This window comes from Budorcas taxicolor, chromosome 2, assembly GCF_023091745.1.
Source record: "Budorcas taxicolor isolate Tak-1 chromosome 2, Takin1.1, whole genome shotgun sequence".
Taxonomy (NCBI): Eukaryota; Metazoa; Chordata; class Mammalia; order Artiodactyla; family Bovidae; genus Budorcas; species Budorcas taxicolor.
The window spans coordinates 54116322-54137030 of NC_068911.1; the positions used below are offsets into that span (position 1 = coordinate 54116322).

General features: G+C 36.3%; 1 protein-coding gene across 1 annotated transcript; it reads right to left on the reverse strand.

Moving 5' to 3' along the window:
• Positions 1-451: 451 nt before the first annotated feature.
• On the reverse strand, positions 452-20484 carry ZC3H15 (zinc finger CCCH-type containing 15). The gene is made up of 10 exons (XM_052663874.1): positions 20359-20484; positions 11933-12034; positions 7502-7613; positions 6705-6857; positions 6185-6276; positions 4921-5103; positions 4284-4430; positions 3873-3974; positions 2969-3092; positions 452-1243 (listed from the first exon to the last, which is right to left on the reverse strand). Exons 1-10 carry the CDS (start codon positions 20431-20433, stop codon positions 1053-1055), a joined length of 1281 nt encoding a protein of 426 aa, XP_052519834.1. The 5' UTR covers positions 20434-20484; the 3' UTR covers positions 452-1052.
• Between the last annotated feature and the right edge of the window lie 225 nt (positions 20485-20709).

Here is a 20709-nt window from a genome sequence, read left to right on the forward strand (position 1 = left end):
GTCAAAGGCCCCCAGCCCACTTTTTTCGTGGATTTTTTAATACTCTTTTAAACAAGGTTATCAAACTTCATCATACACGATTATAACACAATGGATCTCCACAATGGTGCTTAAGCGATATTTGGTACAACTGCTTTACCTGCACTGCTAGCACACATGCATGCAGGTGATACTTAATTAGGTTGATGATCTATCAATTCAGTAATTACCCTTTAATATAACACCATCTATAGTCTCTTTTTGAGGCTAAGTATTTGTGTCACTAAACTCACAGTAGTGCTATCAGCACTCAGTCCTGTAATCGGTATTAAGAGAATCCTTTAAGTGTGTCTTTTGTGATAGTTAATTCTAATAGATATTTAGTAAAAATTCTTAAGCTAGAAATAGTCAGAAGACTTTCATAGAAAAACATTAAAAAAAAAAAGGTCTGTATTTGGAATTTATTGTATCACTGTTTATTTACAACTTTATTGGCAAAAAAGAAAAGGGAGTAGTTTCAAACAGTTTAACACAGGGCATTGCAGTTGATCTGTCAGATTAATGAAGTTTCATTTTAAATGTCCATCTAATTGTCCAAAGATATACAATACTGAATCTGCATATGCAGTTTCCTTGATGAAGTACAGGCTCATATCTTAGGCAGTCTTTTAAACATATAAATACAAAGGAAATAGAATCACTCATTAAAAACTGCATTAAATGAAGGGTAATTTAAATTTATGCTGTCCTTGTAACAACACATGCCCAATGAAAATCAAAAGCTGGAAAAGTAGTTTACACTTCCTATTTGCGTGGACAATTACAATCAATCATTTCCTGCAATGACCATTTATCTTTAATTTATCATGAACTACTCTGAACTTACTATGAGATGTAGTCAAAGTCAGAAAACAAGACGTAGGGAGAATATTCCTTTTTTGGAGGAACTAAGCTCTCCAGAATCAGCATGAGAAACAAACATCCTGTTGAAGAGTTTTAGGTGGAAAAAAATTAATATAGTCAATTTCAACTCTTGCTGAGTTGGCTCAATTTTTTCATTGACTTGTTTGGTGTCATTCTGCTAAATCAAGTGTGTTTAATTCTTCTTCTAGTTCATCCAAATCTTCCCCAGTAAACAGATTTTCATCAACAGGAACCGCATCGATGGCTCCATTTTCCTGTCCTTCCCCTTCATTGTCCTCTTCCAAATCACTTCTCTCACCATTTTCAGCCCTACCTCCGGAAGCTTCACTTAATTTGTTTTCTAAAAATAAAAATTAAAATCAATAAGGCCTAGAAAAAGAAAACACTAGTCCATCAGGAATAGTTACAGACTGATATACTTCTTTTCCTTTTTCCATGAAAGCCTTCCTTAAGATTACTCTAATAAGAACTGATTTTTCTTTTTTTGAGCTTATCTATATCATTTTTCTAAACCTACTATAAAATATGTCTTTCACTGAAGACAGCTGATTGTTCAATGGTTCATACACCTGAGGGCAAGAGTTATCTTATACAACTCTGTATTCTTTACATGACCCAACAATTAGGTTTTTGAAGTCAACTTCCATGTATTTTGATAAATGATCATGTGATCTAGAAAATGTTCATGATCCAAGCAGCTACTGAGTTTCTGGTTTTACAAATAGTAGTTAAGTCACACGAGTTGTAGTGGTATAAATACAGGAACATTTGTCATCAAATTGTGGGAAAAAAAAACCCTGGGGCTGTGCAGCTACTTCTTATGACTGACAAAACAAAAATGCTTCCCTTTCTTGTTCAATGACACCAATAATGAACAGAAGAGAATTTTCAATAGCTTAAAGTTATTTCATACATCTCTGATGACAAATTCTTAGGAATTAAAACCTCTGAGGTACTTGCTATTGTGCCTATTACCACCAAAGCCCTACTTCTAAAAGGAGCAAATTAGTTTGCAATTGGCATTAAGATAATAGTCTGACAGCATTCTCAAATCTCAGGAGGGCAGGCCAGTTTTTCCAGTTATTACTTATTCCTTCAGTGTAAAAATAAGGTTTAGCTTTTTTTTCCCGTCAACTTTTGTCTACCCTTTTCTTTCACAGCAACTGTGCCAAACTTAATTCTCACTCAAGACACAATTAGATATAAATTGTATTAGCAATCTTTTATTTCCAAATATACGTAAGTCAGCCTCCCTTCCATTCTTGTTCTTAATTGAAGTTAACTACTTAACAGTTCCAGATTTTGATTCTACATCTACTGTTTCATCTTCAATTTTTCTGTCTTTTTCAGATCCTTTTTCTCTGGCCAACAGATAATATTTAGATTTCCTATATTCTAAAAGACTCTTCCCTCATGACCATGTCTCCCTCTAAAAGTTCTTAAAAGTGAGTGATTTATATTCACTTTTTCTCCCCATTCCTCACACCACTGTAGCCCCAATGAAAACTGTGTACTCTATTCTTACAATTCTTTCCCTAGTCATAATTATTTCTAATTCTCATCTGACTTAATCTTCCTGAAATTCTGTTCTTCTCAGTAACTTTCCCAAGCTTTTTCCTTTCTACTACTCTAAAACATTAATGTTTTCAGCAGTCTGTTCCAGAACATTCTCATCCTATGTATTGTGTTTGGGTGAAATCATTCACTGTTAGCTATGAATGCAGATGACTTTCAAACCTTTTCCTCCTGGGAATGTCTATACAGTATCCTAGACAACGCCACTTTTGATAACCAAAATATCTCATATTCGTGTGCTCCCAAACTGAACTCATTAGCTAAATGTCCAAACTCATTTTCATTCCCTTCAAGTTTCAGTTAACGGCTTCAATATCCAACCAGCCACCCATTTCCACAGCCTCCACTATTTACCAGCTTTATATTCAGCCAAATCATATACTTATGTTACTGGTCTGGTACCTGAGCCATCTAAGTTTGCCAAGACTGGTCTAACCTCCTTTAGACAGTTTCTTAGTTTGTAGAATTACACGAAAATTAGCATACTTACCATCCTTTTCTGAAGTATATGTGCTGAATCTTTCAAGACTGGCTACAGTAATACCTGTCTCATCTACATCTCTTGGGATGTACAGGCTTAAATCTATGTCATTTACACTCACTGAATCATCAACCTTTAAAAACACATAGAAAAGGAGTGTTACTAATAGTTTTCATAAATTACTTGCCCTTTACCTCTGATATTTATCTTAATGACAGAAAATTAAATAGTGCCTAATGAAAACAAACGACTACTGCCAAAATTTACTTCTTTTATACACTTTTTGAGAAAGGAATAGAAATATCATACTTGATGCTTCTTCCTGACATCACAGTTTTACATACACAATATATTTTAATCTTTTAACTCAAAGGTAGAAGTCAGAATTTTATGATAATCATATGAAAAATCAAAAGCTATTTGCTATTTTATTAAACAATAGTTAAGTTAAAATATTAATATTAATAATATTAACTTTACCTATCACCAATAATTTTGCTGCTGTCTTCTGCTCCCTTCTCTGTACTTTTTAGTGTCTGTCTCATGATTTTTTTTACTATAAAGTATTAAACAAAATCCTTTTTTTGAGAGGGAGAGTAAAACATTTCACAGCTAATACACTCAAGCACTTAACACTGTATTAGGCACTGTCCCAAGCTGTATAAAGTATAAACAAATATGAACTCACTAACTCACTTAATTCTCAGAAGCACTTTGTGACCGAAGGGATTATCATTATGGCAGTATTATGGATGAGAATGGAGGCCTAGGGTGTAGCTAATTTCCCAGGGCAGAGTAGGGATTTGAACCAAGGCCTCCAAGTTAGTACTCTTAACTATAGTGGTCTGTTGTCACTCTCTATTGTTTCTCTCAATCCACATGAGAAGATGAAGTGCCAAAGCGTGGTTCTTACCTCATCACCACCTGTTCCCTGGGTGTAACGGGTATCATCTGCTTCCTCATCATCATCATCAACCAGTTCAGGACGAAATTCAAACACCTCACGACCACTGATCTATTCAAATACACACATGAATCAACTCAGGACAATCTTCAAATATTTCTTAGTCACTGGTTTTATTTTTCAAAAGCCTTTATTTTTTTGGCGGTCCCACACAGCATGTGGGATTTTAGTTCCTCCATCAGGGATTGAACCCATGCCCCTGGCAGTGAAGTGTGGAGTCTTCACTGCTGGACTGCCAGGGAAATCTCTGCTGGTCATTGACTTTAGACATACACATAATTAAATAGAGATAAAATCTTCCATAATACAGAAATTATAAAATGAAAGAATAGAAAACCTATTTAGGATTTTGGGACATACCACTAATGCTTTCCCAGCTTTGAAGTCTGCTTTCCTTCTTTCTATATCTTGCTCAAGTTTATCAATCTTTTCTTGTCTTTTTCTTTTCTTCCATGCAAGAAAAGATTCTAGAGTGATTTTGGTAACATTTGGACCTAGGGCAGAACGCTGCAAAGATAAAAAAGTTAATTTTCTCCCCCTAAAGTTATCGAGTCCTTGAGTCCAAGAGTGGTGAAACATACTTGAAAAGCTGTAGTGGAGTTGTCTCCTTTCACATGTTAAAATAACCAATAAATAACGAGGTAAAATGGTGAAAAAATAAAGACATCAAGGAAAACATCTAAAACTTCAATCTGAACACTAAGCATTTTCATGAATTGATGTACCAGTATATGAATCTTATGAAAACAATTTATTTGATAAGCCAGTGGCTAGCACTTAAAAAAACTGTTTCACAATCCTAAAATATCATGATTATGGCTAGGTTTACATTTTCGACATGTGAGAGTAATCAAATAAAAAGTAAGGAAGCTTTGAGAAAAATTCGTATTATTTTTTCCCTTTCATAACAACATGCTATTGTTGCCCCCAAGTGGTAAATATTAGAATTTCACAGTACTGCTATAGAGTTTTACGGTAGGAAAAAGATACCAGTTACCTCTCTTTCAATTAGATCTTCTAATGAAATTTCATCTTCTTTCTCTTCTTTCTTTTTATCCTTTTTCAAGACAAATCCAGGAGGAAGTGCATGACGATACATGCAAATATCACCCCCTCCAGGACATACCCAAAACCAGCCGTATTTGTTGTTTTCAATAGCTTCAAGGAAATGCTTGCACACCTAGAGAGACAGTATTATTAATACACAAGTAGTGGCTCAGGGTGGTCCGTTTCCAAGGTAAATGCTTAGGTATATATGGAACAGGTACATTCAATTCACATCTTTTTTAAGCTAACCACTCAGGTACAGAATACCTTGTGTACAGAAATGTAAATATACATTAATCTTAAAATACTTAATACAATGGTAACTTTCCTTTAGAGAGGATTTGTATAAAATACTTATTTTTGACAATGCTCTAAACTGAATTATACAAAAGGATTTGCTGCCATTTAGTCTTTGTAGATGGGATCCAAAGACTGGTTTTTAAATATGAGAAATTAAAAATAGTTACAAGAAAATAAAACCAGTAACTTTGTTTTGGTTTGATCGTTTCTAAAAACTAACCACATGCAGTAAAGATACAAACATATTTCAATTATCTGAAATTACAGTCACATATAAGAAGGAAAAATTAACTAATAAGCAATATTCTTTTCCTAAAAGGCTACAAGAGATAAGTAAAAACAATATTCTGAATTTTTCTAACACAGCAAGGTTTTTCACTTGTAAATATACTACAGAATGAGTATGTGGACATGAATGCAGCATCTGAGAAATAAGGCTCTGATTTGTAAAAGTATATTTCCTGGAATAATACTAAAACCATTATGTACCAAAAACTCATTCTGCAATTCATATGTAATAGTATTTTTACCTTTATAAGTAAATGTCTCTCTACCATTAAAACAGAGTAAGTTATGAATTAGGGTAGTTTAACAGTTCTCCCTCGATTTGTTTTGTACGAAAAGTTAAGAATTCTTATGTGGAAACGTGTACTCATCCATGTTTAAGCAAGTAAAACCATCTCAGAAAATAGCATTTGAAGAACTTTAGTCACATGATTTTCAAGTAACTTTTGACCAAGAATTATGTATAACTGACACTTGTATATTCCAAACACAAAGCCTGATCACCTTATCTTTATGAAAAGATCCAGTAACTTAAATAATAACCTAGTAGAAAATTGCAGAAATATCTTGCCACATAACTCTCCCTAATGATAAATACCAAAGCAACTCAATTCAAGAAAAGGACATACTATTTGAGTTTTTGGTTTTTTCTTTTCCGCCTCACCGTGCTTCTTGTTCACAACTTCTTCCAGCTTTTTCTCATCCCAATTATCCATAGTATCTAAATAGAGAGAGATGTGGAGACTAAATACTGTTAATTTTGTTTACTGTCCCCAAAATACATTGCATATATGCTTACACAAGAAAGCCGTATTATAAAACTAATGACCTAATACATTTCCTTTAAAACACCAAAGAATAAACACTGTTGTGAGATTTTCACCAAATCTAAGTAATTCAGGCAAATGAGAAGGTAGTACTAGAACAAAGTGTGAAAGACAAATACAAAACAAGCCACTGGTTTTTAAATATCTTCATTTACTTAATCAAAGGCCATAATATGATAAATTCAGATTTTACAATAACAACAAACTCTTCTTCAGGACAAACAGTCCTACTAAGACTGAAATGGTCTTCAAGCTACTAAATATTTTAGTAACAACAAATCAAAATAAATTTACTTTAAGAATATATCTTTAAAAAAAATACCTTTTTCAAGTTCTTCATCTCTTGCATCAATGTAAACGCTTCGCTTTTCACATTTTCTCTCTAGAGTCAAGTCATGAGAGAACTTACACTTATCTCCTTTAGTACACTGTCCTTGCTTGAAGAATGCACATACTACGGATTTGGGATCTGCACCTAAGTCAAATAACACATGGTATTTACATTAAAAACTGCCAGATAACAAAGTACAGCTTCTTTCTAAGATATAATTACTTTTGGTTAATTTGTTATTTTCTGTTCACTGGTGTGAAAGGATATACCACACACATAGGTGAGTATTAAGACATTTCTTTGAGGTTCTTTCTATAGCATATTATATCTGTATTTGATTCCTTTATTCCCAAAAAAGAGAGCAAGGGGGTAGGAAACTAAGTAAGCACATATGTTATTCTATAGTTACTTGTCTAGTTGGGAGTCAATGAGGTAAGAGGCAAAAGAAAAATATAAATATAAATGTACTTGCAGTGCCAAGAGTTTGGGATTTGCAGTTTTTATAACCACAGGTTTGTTTTGTCTACTACCAAAGATCAGAGATTATAAATCAACTAGTAGAGTGCCAAAATCCTTAAAAGTTTTCCCTTATGCGGGGTGGGGGGCTAATGGCTGGATTTAACAGTTGTATGACACAGCCATACACATATGAGAAAGGAATAAGAAGAATCAGCATAGATAATTTTGACAGAGTATTACTTTCACAGCATATACAACTGACGAAAACATTTAACAGTTTTCAAATATGAATTACATTGGTAAAAACACTTTTGAAATGTAAAGTTTACCTTTACTTATTTTTTGAGCAGCAACTACAGGTTTGAACAACTCATTTAGCTCTTGCAATTCTTTCTTCTTGTCATCTTTCTTCAACTTCTTTTCAGCTTCACTTTGTGCTACCTATAATATTACCAGGTATGATACATAAATTTGATGTAATATAATAAAACTGTTTTCACTACACAGTAATATCTATATCACTGACATAACAAAGACAATCACATTTTACATGTATATAGTTCTTACTTCTTAATATCAATGTTATAATGGCCTTCCAGCATACATTAAATGATGTGTCAAACTAGTAAATGAAATTGCTAAATCCTGTAGAGCAAGTGACTCTTATAAAAAAACCTATACATGGTACCATGCTGAGTTAAGAGCGTATTTAAAAGCTTACAGCGATAGCATTTATTAAGCATATGCTACATGCCCAGCATTTTTAGCAAATGGTTCTCACCTGGGAATTTCTTCTTGTAACAACCTACTTCCCAGAAATAAGTAGGTGCATTTTGAAGATCAGAGATATAAACATCCTAAAATGCACAGTCCCACACAAATAAAGAATTGCACCAACCCAAATACCTGTAAGTACCCTTGGGAAAAACACTGGGCTAGGTCAATGTGGGAGACCAAACAAAACAAAACAAACATGACATAAAACGTAGCTCCAGGCACACAATTTACATACCTAATATGATTAGAGGTTTCATCCAAACATTTATATGTCAGGTCCTATGTTAGATGACAGGGAATACAAAGATGAAAAGACAAAGATGCTTATTTAAAGAAGCTCAGAATCTAGTGGGAAGACAGACATGTCAGCAACTATAATATAATACACGGTGCTCTGGAAACAAAGAATGCTTATACGTCTAAGAAAATTAGACTGAGCTAATACTTTATGGATGAATTCTTTCAATAAGCAAGAAATGCAGAAACAGAAGCTCCAACCAATGCAAAGATGAATCAGGTATGATAGACATCAATGAAAAATGTTGACTGTATCAACAGGTGGACAGGGTGAGATTGAAGAGTTTAAAGTAAGCCAGTGACACAATCAGACTGCATTTCATAAAGATCATAATAACAACTTTATGAAGAGTGGACTGAAAGGAGTCCATGAATGAAGGCAAGGAAAATTAGGAGGCTAATGCAATTGCTGTAGCCAAGAAAGCATAGGCGCTTAAAACAGGCATTAGTATCAAGGATGGAGAAAAGGTGGAAGAAAGCTGTTAAGGAGGTAAAACTGTTAGGACTAAGTGACTGACTGGACATGAAGTATCAGGAAAAGGGAGGAGTCTAGGATTATCATTTGTATGGTTAGTGATGCTAAACAAGACTGGGAATACAGGAGGAACAGGTTTCATGGCAGGAGGTGGAGATGAGCTCAGTTTTAGACATACTTGGTATGAGATGCTGACAGGGCAGAAAGGTGGAATTATTTAGAAGGACACTGGACATAGATCTTGATTCCTGGAAAGAAGTGTGCTTTGAGATAAAGATTTTAGAAATAGCTGCTTACAGATAATAAACTTTGGGTGTGTATGAGATTATGCCCGGGCACCATAAAAAAGTGTAAGAGCAGAGAACAGTACCCTGAATAGTATCAATATTAAACAAGCCAAAAGAACCTAAAAAGTCTGTTAAAGGAATAAAGAAACATCAAAGAAATAAGTAGAAATCCAGGACAAAAAAGTATTAAAGGGAAAGGAAATTTTAGGAAAGAACTGGCCGAGTATTATAATAGGGTTAAAGACATTCAAAATCCTGGCTTTGATGATGTGGTCAGATGTGTTAAAACAGAACAATGAGAAAAAGTTTTCTAAAAATAAAAATTTAAGTCACTTTATTTTTAATAAAAGTATTCTTTGTATCAGACGTTTGTGGGGACCAGAACCATTTTTGCAAGTATTTATGTTAGAAATCAAACTATTGTTAAATAAAGTATGGTTTGTGTACCCCTACTTGACAAACATACCTTGTGACATGGAAGAGAAGGTTCAAATTTAAAACACTCAGGTTTCATGGAGTTCCACATGGAGCACGGCAGTAAAGCAAGAATCAATCCCTGGCTGCTCCTCTTTCTACCCTGAGTTTCATCCCACCACATGTATGCGGGGAGACAGAAGGAGCAGAGGAGGACGTGGTTTAGATCCAGACTCTGCCCATACTCCCAGCACATACCCTCTCTGTGACTACTTCAGCCACACAAGGCAGTAAAGTACTAAGATGGACTTGGGGTAAGGGACTTTGAGGCCCTGAGCTGGTGTGGGGAGAAACATGTCTAGAAGAGACATAAAGTAGGGTCCTCCTCTGCAGCACAGGGTTTGGTGGGGGTTGAGGTAGGGGGAAGGGTCTTTGCCTGGTTCTAACAGTAAGACTGCTGCTCATTTCCAGTGTTAAGTGTGGTGGTTAAGATACCTCAAGTTCACAGATAAAAGGCCAGTTACCCAAGAGACTATCAAAAATGTATTACTGAAAGTACTCTCAAGTCCACAAGACATTTTATGGCTTTCTCAGGTTGATGACATTTTAAATTACCAGTCAATATACTTCCCACTGGAAGAAAAAAAACAGGAAGAGGAAACATGTTTGAAATGAATCCTTACATTATGCCAGAAGATTTACATTATCTTCTCATTTAACTATCACAGAAACCCTACAAGGGTAATTGACCTTTCACTGTACTACAAATTGAAGACCCGTGTCATTAAATACCTGGAAAAGGAAATGGCAACCCACTCCAGTATTCTTGCCTGGAGAATCCCATAGACAGAGGAGCCTGGTGGGCTACAGTCCATGGGGTCGCAAAGAGTCAGACAAATTTAAGATCATTAAAAAAAATAAGATAGAGGGATGCATACTCCAAAGCCTGAGCATACATTTTTATTAGACCAGGCTACTAAGTCAGCAATGTAGAAGATCAAGCTTTTGGCTCTTGAGTCAAACCGTGTATAAGAGAAAGAAAAGTGCTGGAAGTACTAATCTGTAGACAGAATCAGTGATAGAAGTTAACTATCTTATGAATACATATTCTGGTATTTTCAGATGGAAAAAAAAAGTGTTTCCAAATTAAGGAAAAGGAGATATGGTGGTGAAAAAAATACTTTTAAAAATAAATGTCTGTGTCTATAAAATCCTAAACTCAAAGCGAAAGATCTACATTAAAAAAAAAATGAGAATACAGAGATTTGAAAAAAATGTGTCCAAAGTTTTTTGAATGAGTTGCCAATTGATAAAAATAATTCCAAAATTCATCTAGAAAGATAAATGCCTAAGAACAGCCAAGAAAAACAGAAAAGGAGTAACATCTTAAAGGAAAGGACTTGCCTTATCAGCTAACAGAATATGTTACTAGGCTACTATAATCAAAATCGATGTGGTACTCGTTTAGGGAAAGACAGAAAAGAGAATCTACAAATAGATCTGAATATATATGAGACTTTAATATATATCAATAGGGATGTTTCAATTCAGTGCGATAAATGATGCTAGCTATTTATTTGAAAGGAAATATCATGCAAAATGAATTTATATGATAAATTATAGACTGTAAATAGTCAGAAAAAAAATCTGGGATAAACACATAATCTAGTGGCAGGGTAGACCTCATTGACCATCTAAAAGAAAAGCTAGACATATCTGACAGTACAAAAACTAAAAACTGTTGCACAGCAAAATGTAACAGAAACATCACAAATTATCTATAATGTGGACTGTTGTACAGCAAAATGTAACAGAAACATCACAAATTATCTATATCTCTCTAACAAGTTGCCAATGAAAAGACAAAAAACCAAAAAAGCAGAGGATTTGAATAGAAAAGTCAAAGAAGTACAGACTCCAACAGTCAAAAAGCTTAAGAAAAATTTCAAACTCACTAGGAATAAGGAAAAGAAAAATGAAGTATCACTTAATCAGATTGGAAAACATTAAAAAGAGCTTTAGTACGTATAACTCATGTACTACAAATGAAAATGTGAAGTATTACAATCTCTATGAAGAATGATCAGCCAAACTTCTTAAAATTAGAAGTTCATTTCCCTTTATTTAGAAATTCGTCACCAGATAATTTATGCTACATAAATAAAAAGCACAAATGCACGTAAAAACACCAGTACAACAGAATTTCTTGTAGAACTGTTCTTAAAGTCAGAAAGCTGGAAACAAAGTGATTACTTATAGAGTAAAAAGATGGATATAGTACATCCACATCACAGAACAGTATGCAGCCATTAGAATAAATTAGAGCTATATAAAAATGGTTTCAAAGAATATTTAGAAGATATTGATTGCTGAGTAACCAAGACAAGATGCAGGTAAGTTTACAGAGTAGGATTCTGTTTTGAAACACAATTATAGCACCAAACATTTTTATCTGCAACAATGTTGTATTACATCCATATGAAGAAAATGCAGAAATTTAAGTTACTTACCTGACGTGGATTCTGTTGACCAAATTTAACTTGATGAGTGACAGCCTTGATAAACTTCTGTTGCTTTGCTCCTTTCTTATTCTTCAGACCAAAAGTTTTGTCCTAAATGAGAAACAGTATTGAAATATGTTAGCAATTTATATTAACGATACATTAGGATTCAATACATACTTAAAACTATCATCATTAAACTTGTTAGTCTATGATGCTTTTTCTGAATTGTTTTAGAATATCAGTATTACAGGATATATAGAGTTGTTACAGCAGGGTAATTAGTTCAACTGGTGGCTCAGAGGTTAAGTATCTGCCTCCAATGTGGGAAACCCGGGTTCGATCCCTGGGGCAGGAAGACCCCTGGAGAAGGAAATGGCAACCCACTCCAGTATTCTTGCCTGGAGAATCCCATGGACGGAGGAGCTTGGTAGACTACAGTTCACGGGGCCGCAAAGAGTCGGACATGACTGACTGACTTCACTTTCAAGTAAGTAGGAAAATGCTTATTCAACAGGGTTTCTGATTCTTAAGCATAGGATATCTGAAAACCTTTACCCAGAGGGTAGGCAGGCATCCTAAATCTTCTAAATCTTACTTTACCTCAGAAAGCATTTCTCTCAGCAAAAAACGAGGGATTATGAACTCACTACTAACACATTTTGGGGAATACTGCATAAGCAGATACATTAAGTTCTGAATTGGTTTCTTGGGTAACAGAACTATCCTCTCTAAACAATTAAAGAACTCAAATTTAAAATGCATGCATTACTAGCTGTTGCTAAAAATGGAAATATTAAAATTGAAGTATTCCTAACTAAAAAGCAACACTTTAAATTTGGAATATTATCAAATAGTACTTTGGGAAAGCTATTAATACAATAGCAGCTATCACTTGTGGAATGCGCATTATGTGCACTAAATGATAGTCTTGTACTACTTACGCTATAGTAGGATGAAGAGTGTCCCCCCAGATTCATGTCTAACCAGACCTCAGAATGTGACTTTATTTGGAAAAAGGTCTTTGTAGCTATAAAGACGAAGACACACTGGATTACATATCCAATGACTAGTATCTTTATAAGTGAAGGAAAAGGTAAACAGGTTTAGAGAAGGCAATGTGCAGAAAGAGGCAGAGAGGTTACAGTAATACAGCTTCCAGGCCAAGGAATGCCAAAGAGCTGGAAGCCACCAGAAACTAGGAAAAGGCAAGGGGAGATTCTTCCCTGGAGTCTTCAGAGGGAGCACTGTCCTGCCTGTACCAGATTTCAGATTTCTAGCCTCCGTATCTGTGAGAGAATAAATTTGTTTTTTCAAGTCACCCAATTTGTGGTAATTTGTATGAGAACCCTAGGAAAGTAACACAGGAGGCCAGACTGAGTGAGCTTCACCCCAAGGTGAAAAGCCTATCAGGAAACCACCAAACACTGGTATCTGAACGTCTTTTTTCCTGTCTTTTCTCTTTCTCTTGAGAAGGATCTTTCAGCCAGGACAGCAACAAGCCTGGCTAGAGGACTGGAAAGGAGAGCAGGTAGGAGAAGGTGTCTCTTAGTTTACTACACAGACACCTTAGTGGCTTTTTCCAGGCTCACATTTTAACCATGCCTCCCACATTATTTGTGCCTAGTTACAGAAGCAGAGAGGCCTCCTGATTTATAACCTCCACCCTCTTTCTTGCAGGGGTAATAAATAAAAACTATCAGCTATTTCTGTACTTTAATCCCTCAATTTTCAATCACTTGCCTTCTGCATTACCTAGTACGTGCCATGGTTGAGTTTCTGCAAAATTTTGCAGAGCAAATCCACTTACTTCTCAATGGCACACTCCTAGGTGGGCACTCAGGCCCAACTGCTCTGTTCTACAAGATCAGTTAACCAATTCATCATCCATCCACTATCAGTTTTTGTATGCTGAGGTTCAAAATTTTAGATGTCTCCTAATTTCAAGTCAGAGTTTGGATTTCTTTTATACTCTTGTTTATAAGTGAGTTTCCAAAAGGAAGAAAGAGGCAAAAAGGTCTTAAATTCACCTGACATCTTTGGAGAGGCATTCAATCTGAAATAAATTAAGTGGCTATTTTAAAGCCTTTATCCTAGATATTATTTCTAAGGGAAGGGACAGGGTAGTGAGAAGAAAGTTATTATAGGTAAAGAATACTTACATACATATGCGAACAAACTGGAAGTGGAAAAAATTAATAAAACATATCTTTCAATGCTCTCAAGATCACAAAGTTCAAAAGGATTTTAGTTCTAAAAGATTATTTCTCATTGGGAAACAGCTCTTTGTTCATCTCATCTATATCCATCCATATAGCAAAACTTCAGTTTCCCTACTTAAATGCCTATGCTTTAATATTGCATTATGTTACAAAATTCTACATGAATTTCCTACAGCCTATGCATATAAAAAAAGGTAGTAGGTGGCATATACAAACTGATATTCTCTGTATTTTTAAAAAAATATGGTTGGCTTCCTTTGTTTTTGTAGAGTTTAACACACAATCCAGTTAGAAGAAAAAAATGGTTAACGGTAAAGTGACGGAGATGACGACTGCATACAGCAACCAGGTGAGAAATGCCATAAAGTACTTTCCTGTTACAAAAAAATGAGGTCTCATGAAGAGAGGGAAAACCTCAGATTAAAGTATTACTAGCATGAAAGTACAACACCATCTACACATGCCTCGCCAGAGAAGAACCTGTCTGGGGTTCAGTTCATGCTTTCTGTATTTTCTTGTATTTCTTGTAGAGGGGTACAGGCTCCAGATCCCAGAAGAAAAACAGTTTTCCAGGTTTAATTACACTGCATTAGCACATAATTAACCAGTCTAAAGAGATAATGAATGAGTTGTATTTTGAAAGTCTCTAATTAGAACTTGGAAATTATTGTTTTTTCCAGAGATAAAGGACACTTATTTACATCTAGCATTCACTAAATATAAACTTCCAAATATATAACTTTATTGAATCCTCTTAAAGATCATATTATCTCATTCTGTAAATGTGAACATTGAAACTCCATTCTTTTGAAGTAACACTGCCAATAAGGGGCAGGCTGTATAGTGTAATGATTATAAGAGTATAAGCTCTGGAGTTAGAGTGCCTAAGCTCCAGTACCAAACAGAACTGGACAAATTACCTTCTTTGCCAGTTTTCTTATTTGTAGAGTGGGTCACAACTTACTAGCATCTCAGGACTGCAGTGCAAGTCAAAACTTATTACAAGGAGGTGGAGCACAGTGGTTAACAGGAAGGACTCGGGAACCAAAATTCTAACTCTGCCACTTGCTGCCTTAATAATAACCTTCGGCAAGTTATTTAACCTGTCTTTCTTCGAATGCAAAAAGGTTAATCTTACTTCAGTGAGGAAATTAAAGGAGCTGTGTAAAATTTCTCACTTGTAGATGCCTTGCTTCTCTTCCTTTCTTTCCACCAAACACTGAGATCTGTGTCTGGTTCAGGTATTACTTGAGTCTAAGCAAAGTTCTTGTTCTTTCCATGAAAAACTACTTCCCAGAGAAACCAGTTAAGTTACAGGGTCGGAAGTTACAGGGTCGGTTGGTACACAAAGTTTTCTGAATACTACACTGTGGACCTGATACACCAACAGTACCTCTTGAAAACAGGGCAGTGTGCAATCTGAATACTTAAAAGCCTCCCTCTCCTTTCTTGAATACAGGAGAGACCCTTATCTCAAGATTAACCTGGATTTAAGGGTTGAGGGATAGTAGATGGGAAGACTAGAGGTTACACTCAACTCTAGGGAAATAGTGGTTCTCATTAGATTAATAAGGTTCCAAAGGTAAGGTGATAAGGAAGGAACAGTGTGTGTTTCAGGCATGGGAAATAAAATACAAAGGAGTTTAGAGATCTGGCAGTAATTCTAAAAGGATGGCTCCCAGAGGCTGCAAAAGCCTTCACATTTAGTGAACTCCAAACCTGACTCAAAACTGACACTTTCTCCCTCTTCTTCTTACCCTTAAGTAATCCTACTTCTTTTACAGACCAGCCTCTACATCTTAAATTCAGATATTTGAAAAAAGGAAGAGGGTGTGAGGGCAGGTCAATAATAAAGAGTGCTCAAAGATAACTGGAGTCCTCCTTTTGTTCACCAGTGTGAACAAAGGCCAGCACTGTTCTACCTCAGTTTCATCCCCACATGCACTCTTAGTATATTTTTTTTGTCCATCTATGCAATGGATATTTTGCTTCTGGTTAATCCAGCTTCAAGTAATAAACAGATGTCATTAGCTGAAGTTTTTCACTGGCAACAAGAAACACTTCTTTCTCCATCCTTTACACACCTGGATCCTGTCCCTCTAAGTCTCAATTACTACTTCTTTGCTGCTACAAGGCCTTAGCTGGACATCCTTTATTTGCCTCCCCTAACCCAGATTATCTCCCCCTTTCCATTAACAAACCTTCCATTTCCCAAAGCTGATTTGTTTATTAAATTTTAGCCAAAGAAAGCAAATAGTATACACCGTTTGAAACAACTGTATGAATGCTTAACAGAACCATAACCCCTTCTGATATACTCATTGCATAAAGAAAGCGAAAGTCACTCAGTCCTGTCTGACTCTTTGTGATCCCAGGGACTGTTAGCCAACCAGGGTCCTCTGTCCATGGAATTCTTCAGGCCAGAATACTGGAGTGGGTAGCCACTCCCTTCTTCAGGGGATCTTCCCAACCCAGGGATCAAACCCAGGTCTCCTGCACTGCAAGCCAATTCTTTACTGTCTGAGCCACCAGGGAAGCAAATACTTATAAATGCAAATGAATTCATGAAATTTTGGGGAGTTTAAACAGGGAAGGAAAAAAAATGCAGGCACTATAAATTATTTTAAGTGACAGAAAGCACTGTATAAACAGTGCAGGTCAGTCTGATTAATTTCCCTAACTAGTTCTTAATAGTAATAAATTAACAACAGCTGTTATTAATTGAACATATGTCAGGTACTTTACATGTCATCTCATTTAACCCACAGTTCTGGAATGATAGGAATTAGCTCTATTTTGCTAATGAGAAATTGTGGTTTAGATAGGTCAGGTAACTTGTCTAAACTAGTTTGAAATTTTAATGCAAAATATGGGACTCAAACCCAGATCTATTTGGCCTCGAGATGGTGCTTCTTTCATTAAATTATGCTGCCTCTCATGCCTCTTTTTACTTCTTAAAGTTCTCAAAACCTATGTATGCTGCTATTCTACAGTGCGTGTCTAAGACAGCGGCAGTGGAAGCAACAGAGGTTTAGAAGAGGGGACAGGTGGGTAGCGCAACCATTTATTTTAAAATTCCTTCAAAAGCGCTGCTTAAAAGTATATGTTCTACTTAACTATCAATTTTGGTGAATTTAGAAATTTCTGGTCATATGCCTATAAACTTTCCAAAATTAACCAGACTCTGAAATGTTATTAACCTTTCACATGTCAAATATAGACAATACCTTTTCCACAAAAATTATGGTAATAAAAATCAATTATCAGTATGAACCAGATTTCAACTGCCACATGTTCACTGTAAGTTTGTTGCAAAGTATACTTTACTGTCACTAAAAACATTATATGACTCAGCAATTCCTCTCCTGGGTATACACCTAGAAAAAACCAAACCAAATCACTAATTTGAAAAGATACATGCAAACCAGTGTTCATAGCAGCATTGTTTACAATTGCCAAGGTGTGGAAGCAACCTACATGTCCATCGCAGATGAACAGATAAGGAAGGTGTGGTACATATACTGTGGAATACACCTCAGCCATAAAAAAGAATAAACTGTTACCATTTGTAGCAACATGGGTGGACCTGAAGAATATTATACTAAGTGAAATAAGACAGAGAAAGACAAATCACTTATATGTGGACTCTAAAAGTACAAAACAAAAAAAGATTATAAAAAAAGCAGACTAGCAGTTATGGGGGGACAATATAGGGGTGGAGGAGTGTGACGTACAAAATATTGTGTGAGAGAAGCTCAAGTACAACATGGGGAATATAGTCAATATTTTGTAATAACTGTCAATGGAAAGTTAACCTTTAGAAGTTGTATATAAAAATTAAATTTAAAATGTGTAGAATTAAAAAAATATATATATAACTTCATCTTAACTTTTAAAGGCTTTGGTAATAAAAAGCCTTTCTATTAACAGTATTCAAATTATGCAAATTGTACAAAAAAATGAAAAAGTGCTTTTCTGGATGAAATGGAATGTACTGTTCCCTAACCAGGCTGAATAACATAGTATTCTCTACAAATCTAGTTTCGCAAAAAAAATGATAAAACTTAAACCTACAATTTACAATACTGTGGTTCCTCTCTGGTGGTAGTAAAAATATAAGCAGCATACTACCATTTAAAAAAAATTTACTATTAAAAAAAAAATCACTCATCATATATTAAATGTGGGCAGAAAGGCTTAATTCCACTATTCTAATATTTTTGGCTGAAGAATACAGCTGTCTATTTTCCATTTTTCTTTGGTGAGGTCTTCATTAATGAAACTAAAGTCCTCTTCTCTTTACCTTAAAAATAACCTTGTTACAAGATGAATAAATCCATAGCTATTATTTTTGGTTACGGGAATACTGTAATTTTCAAATACAACTGCTTAAAACAAAATTAAATATTTATTTAAAAATAAAGACTGTACACAGATAAAACTCCATAATGCATAAAGTATATTTAAACTGTCATGTAATATTTAATTCCATGTCTATATGTGAGTTTTACTTTGCATTATGGTTGAGTGTCTTAATTCAACCTCAGCAAAGGAAGCCAACAAGTGAAATGCCATCCCTAAAATGCCCTTGGTTTACATAGCACCAAATGCCATCAGGTAACCATCCCCAGAGATTTACCAAGTGTCCAGAATCCAGATTGTTCAAAAAGGTACAGCAGACACAGATGTGAAGGTGACAATGATTGTTTTCAAATCGCTAGCTATGCTACTTCAAGACAGTTCTTAAATAGCACAAATTGGTGGTAAGAATATATGTTCTGCTTCAGAGCTGGAACTGGCCAAAGCTACTAGAATTCTAAAAAAGCATGTTAATTAAATCCAATCAACACACTAAAAATTTTGTGAAATTTTGACAAACACAAGTTCTGATTAGGTTTATCCAATGAAACCCTGAGGACTTTCACTGCTATTATTTTTCAAGGCTATAAATACTGAATATTAAAATAATCATTTACAAATAAATATCTCATTTCAAAACACCCAACATGTTTTTCGTGTTCCTAATGAAAAGTTAGTTATTCCAGAACCGAATCTCCATTAATTATTCAGATATATCTCATGTAGGAAAATGGTCATGGCTTTTCCAACTATTTCTAACGCACACGAGGAACTGTTTATTATGAGAGTGATTACTAGCAGGAATTCGGGGAAGGAATACCTTGTTTAGTAGCTGAGTCACGTCGGACTCTTGCGACCCCGTGGACTGTAGCCCTCCAGCCCTTTGCCCATGGGATTTCCCAGGCAAGAATACTGGAGTGGGTTGCCATTTCCTTCTCCAGGGAATCTTCCCGAGGCAGGGATTGAATCCGCGTCTTCTGCATTGGCAGGCGGGTTCTTTACCACTGAGTCACCAGAGAAGTCCATACGATACGTTTGTTATCTCAAACACGGTTCACTCTCTTAAGGAAATTCACTGATACAGTCGTTGGACTACAAATATAAAACATTTAAAAACGTCAATAGCGTCGCTCTGCCATTAAAAGGCAATAGAATCAGTGAACTAAATGAATTTACATAAATATATAACAAATTCAGATACAACACAACTAGTGACAAGAAACCTCATCTCCCTTAAAATGTCTTTCGATTTAATTTAATCCAGAACCTATGTGACAAGCGTCATGTACAATACGGTGTGATACGCTATGAAAGAAATCTCCTCTCTTCATGTGACCTGAAACAGTTTAGAGGTGGATCGAAAAATGTCACGAAGAAGTAATCTGTTGGCTTGAAAGAAGTAACCACTACTCCTAGGTGATGGGTAAAGAAACACGAAACACAAAGGCTCGTAATAAGTCGACCTTCCAGAAAGAGTGTGGTCCCAGACAGTTCAGCGTATTTTTCTTTTTTAACACAAGCCTAGAAACGTCTTCAACTTCGGTGACTAGAGGACACAACCCTGTGAGGGCACTGGGGTGGGGGTGGGGGTCGTTTCGCACGGGAGTCCGTGAAGGCGGCTGTGTGGGGCGGAGAAGCAAAGGCTGAGTGCGGGGGCGCCCGCGGCGTCACTATAGCGATGAGAAGCAGCGAGCGTCAGCAGGAGGCTGGAGAAGGGGCTGTGGGCACACAGAGCCAAAGCAAGGGGCACGTGGGCCCGGAAGATGCGAACAGGAGTAGTCTGGGAGCGGGGAACCGGGAGACTGCTTTCCTGAGAACTCGCGGCGTGAGTGGGGGAGGGGACTAGGTACTCACTTCGATAATCTTCTCCTTCTTTTTCTGCTCCGCCTTTTTGCTGCCCCCGGCCTGAGCCTGTTTCTTGGGGGGCATTGCGGAGACAGGTCGCGCCGGCCAGACTTAAGCGCAGCTGGACTCCCTCAGGGACTCTGGCCCCGCGGTAGGAAGAGGAGGAAGACGCGCGCCGCCGTTGCCGCCGCACCGCACGTAAAGCTACTCGCTCACGCGCCGCCGGAATGCGGCCTTTGCGACAGGTTGGTGCTGCAGAGCATTGTGGGTAGTGAGGAGCGGAACCCGGAAGCGAATCTGCGCCTGCGTTTAGGCAGCGGCGGGCCAGGAGGGGGCGGGGACGAGACGTGGGAAAATGCG

Coding starts and splice junctions, on each gene's coding strand:
- ZC3H15 (XM_052663874.1), bottom strand. CDS start 20,433: ATGCCCCCCAAGAAACAGGCTCAGGCCGGGGGCAGCAAAAAGGCGGAG. Junction 6,858..7,501: donor TGCTCAAAAAATAAGTAAAG/GTAAACTTTACA, acceptor TATTTGACTTAG/GTGCAGATCCCAAATCCGTA. Junction 3,093..3,872: donor AGGGAACAGGTGGTGATGAG/GTAAGAACCACG, acceptor GTGTTTTTAAAG/GTTGATGATTCAGTGAGTGT.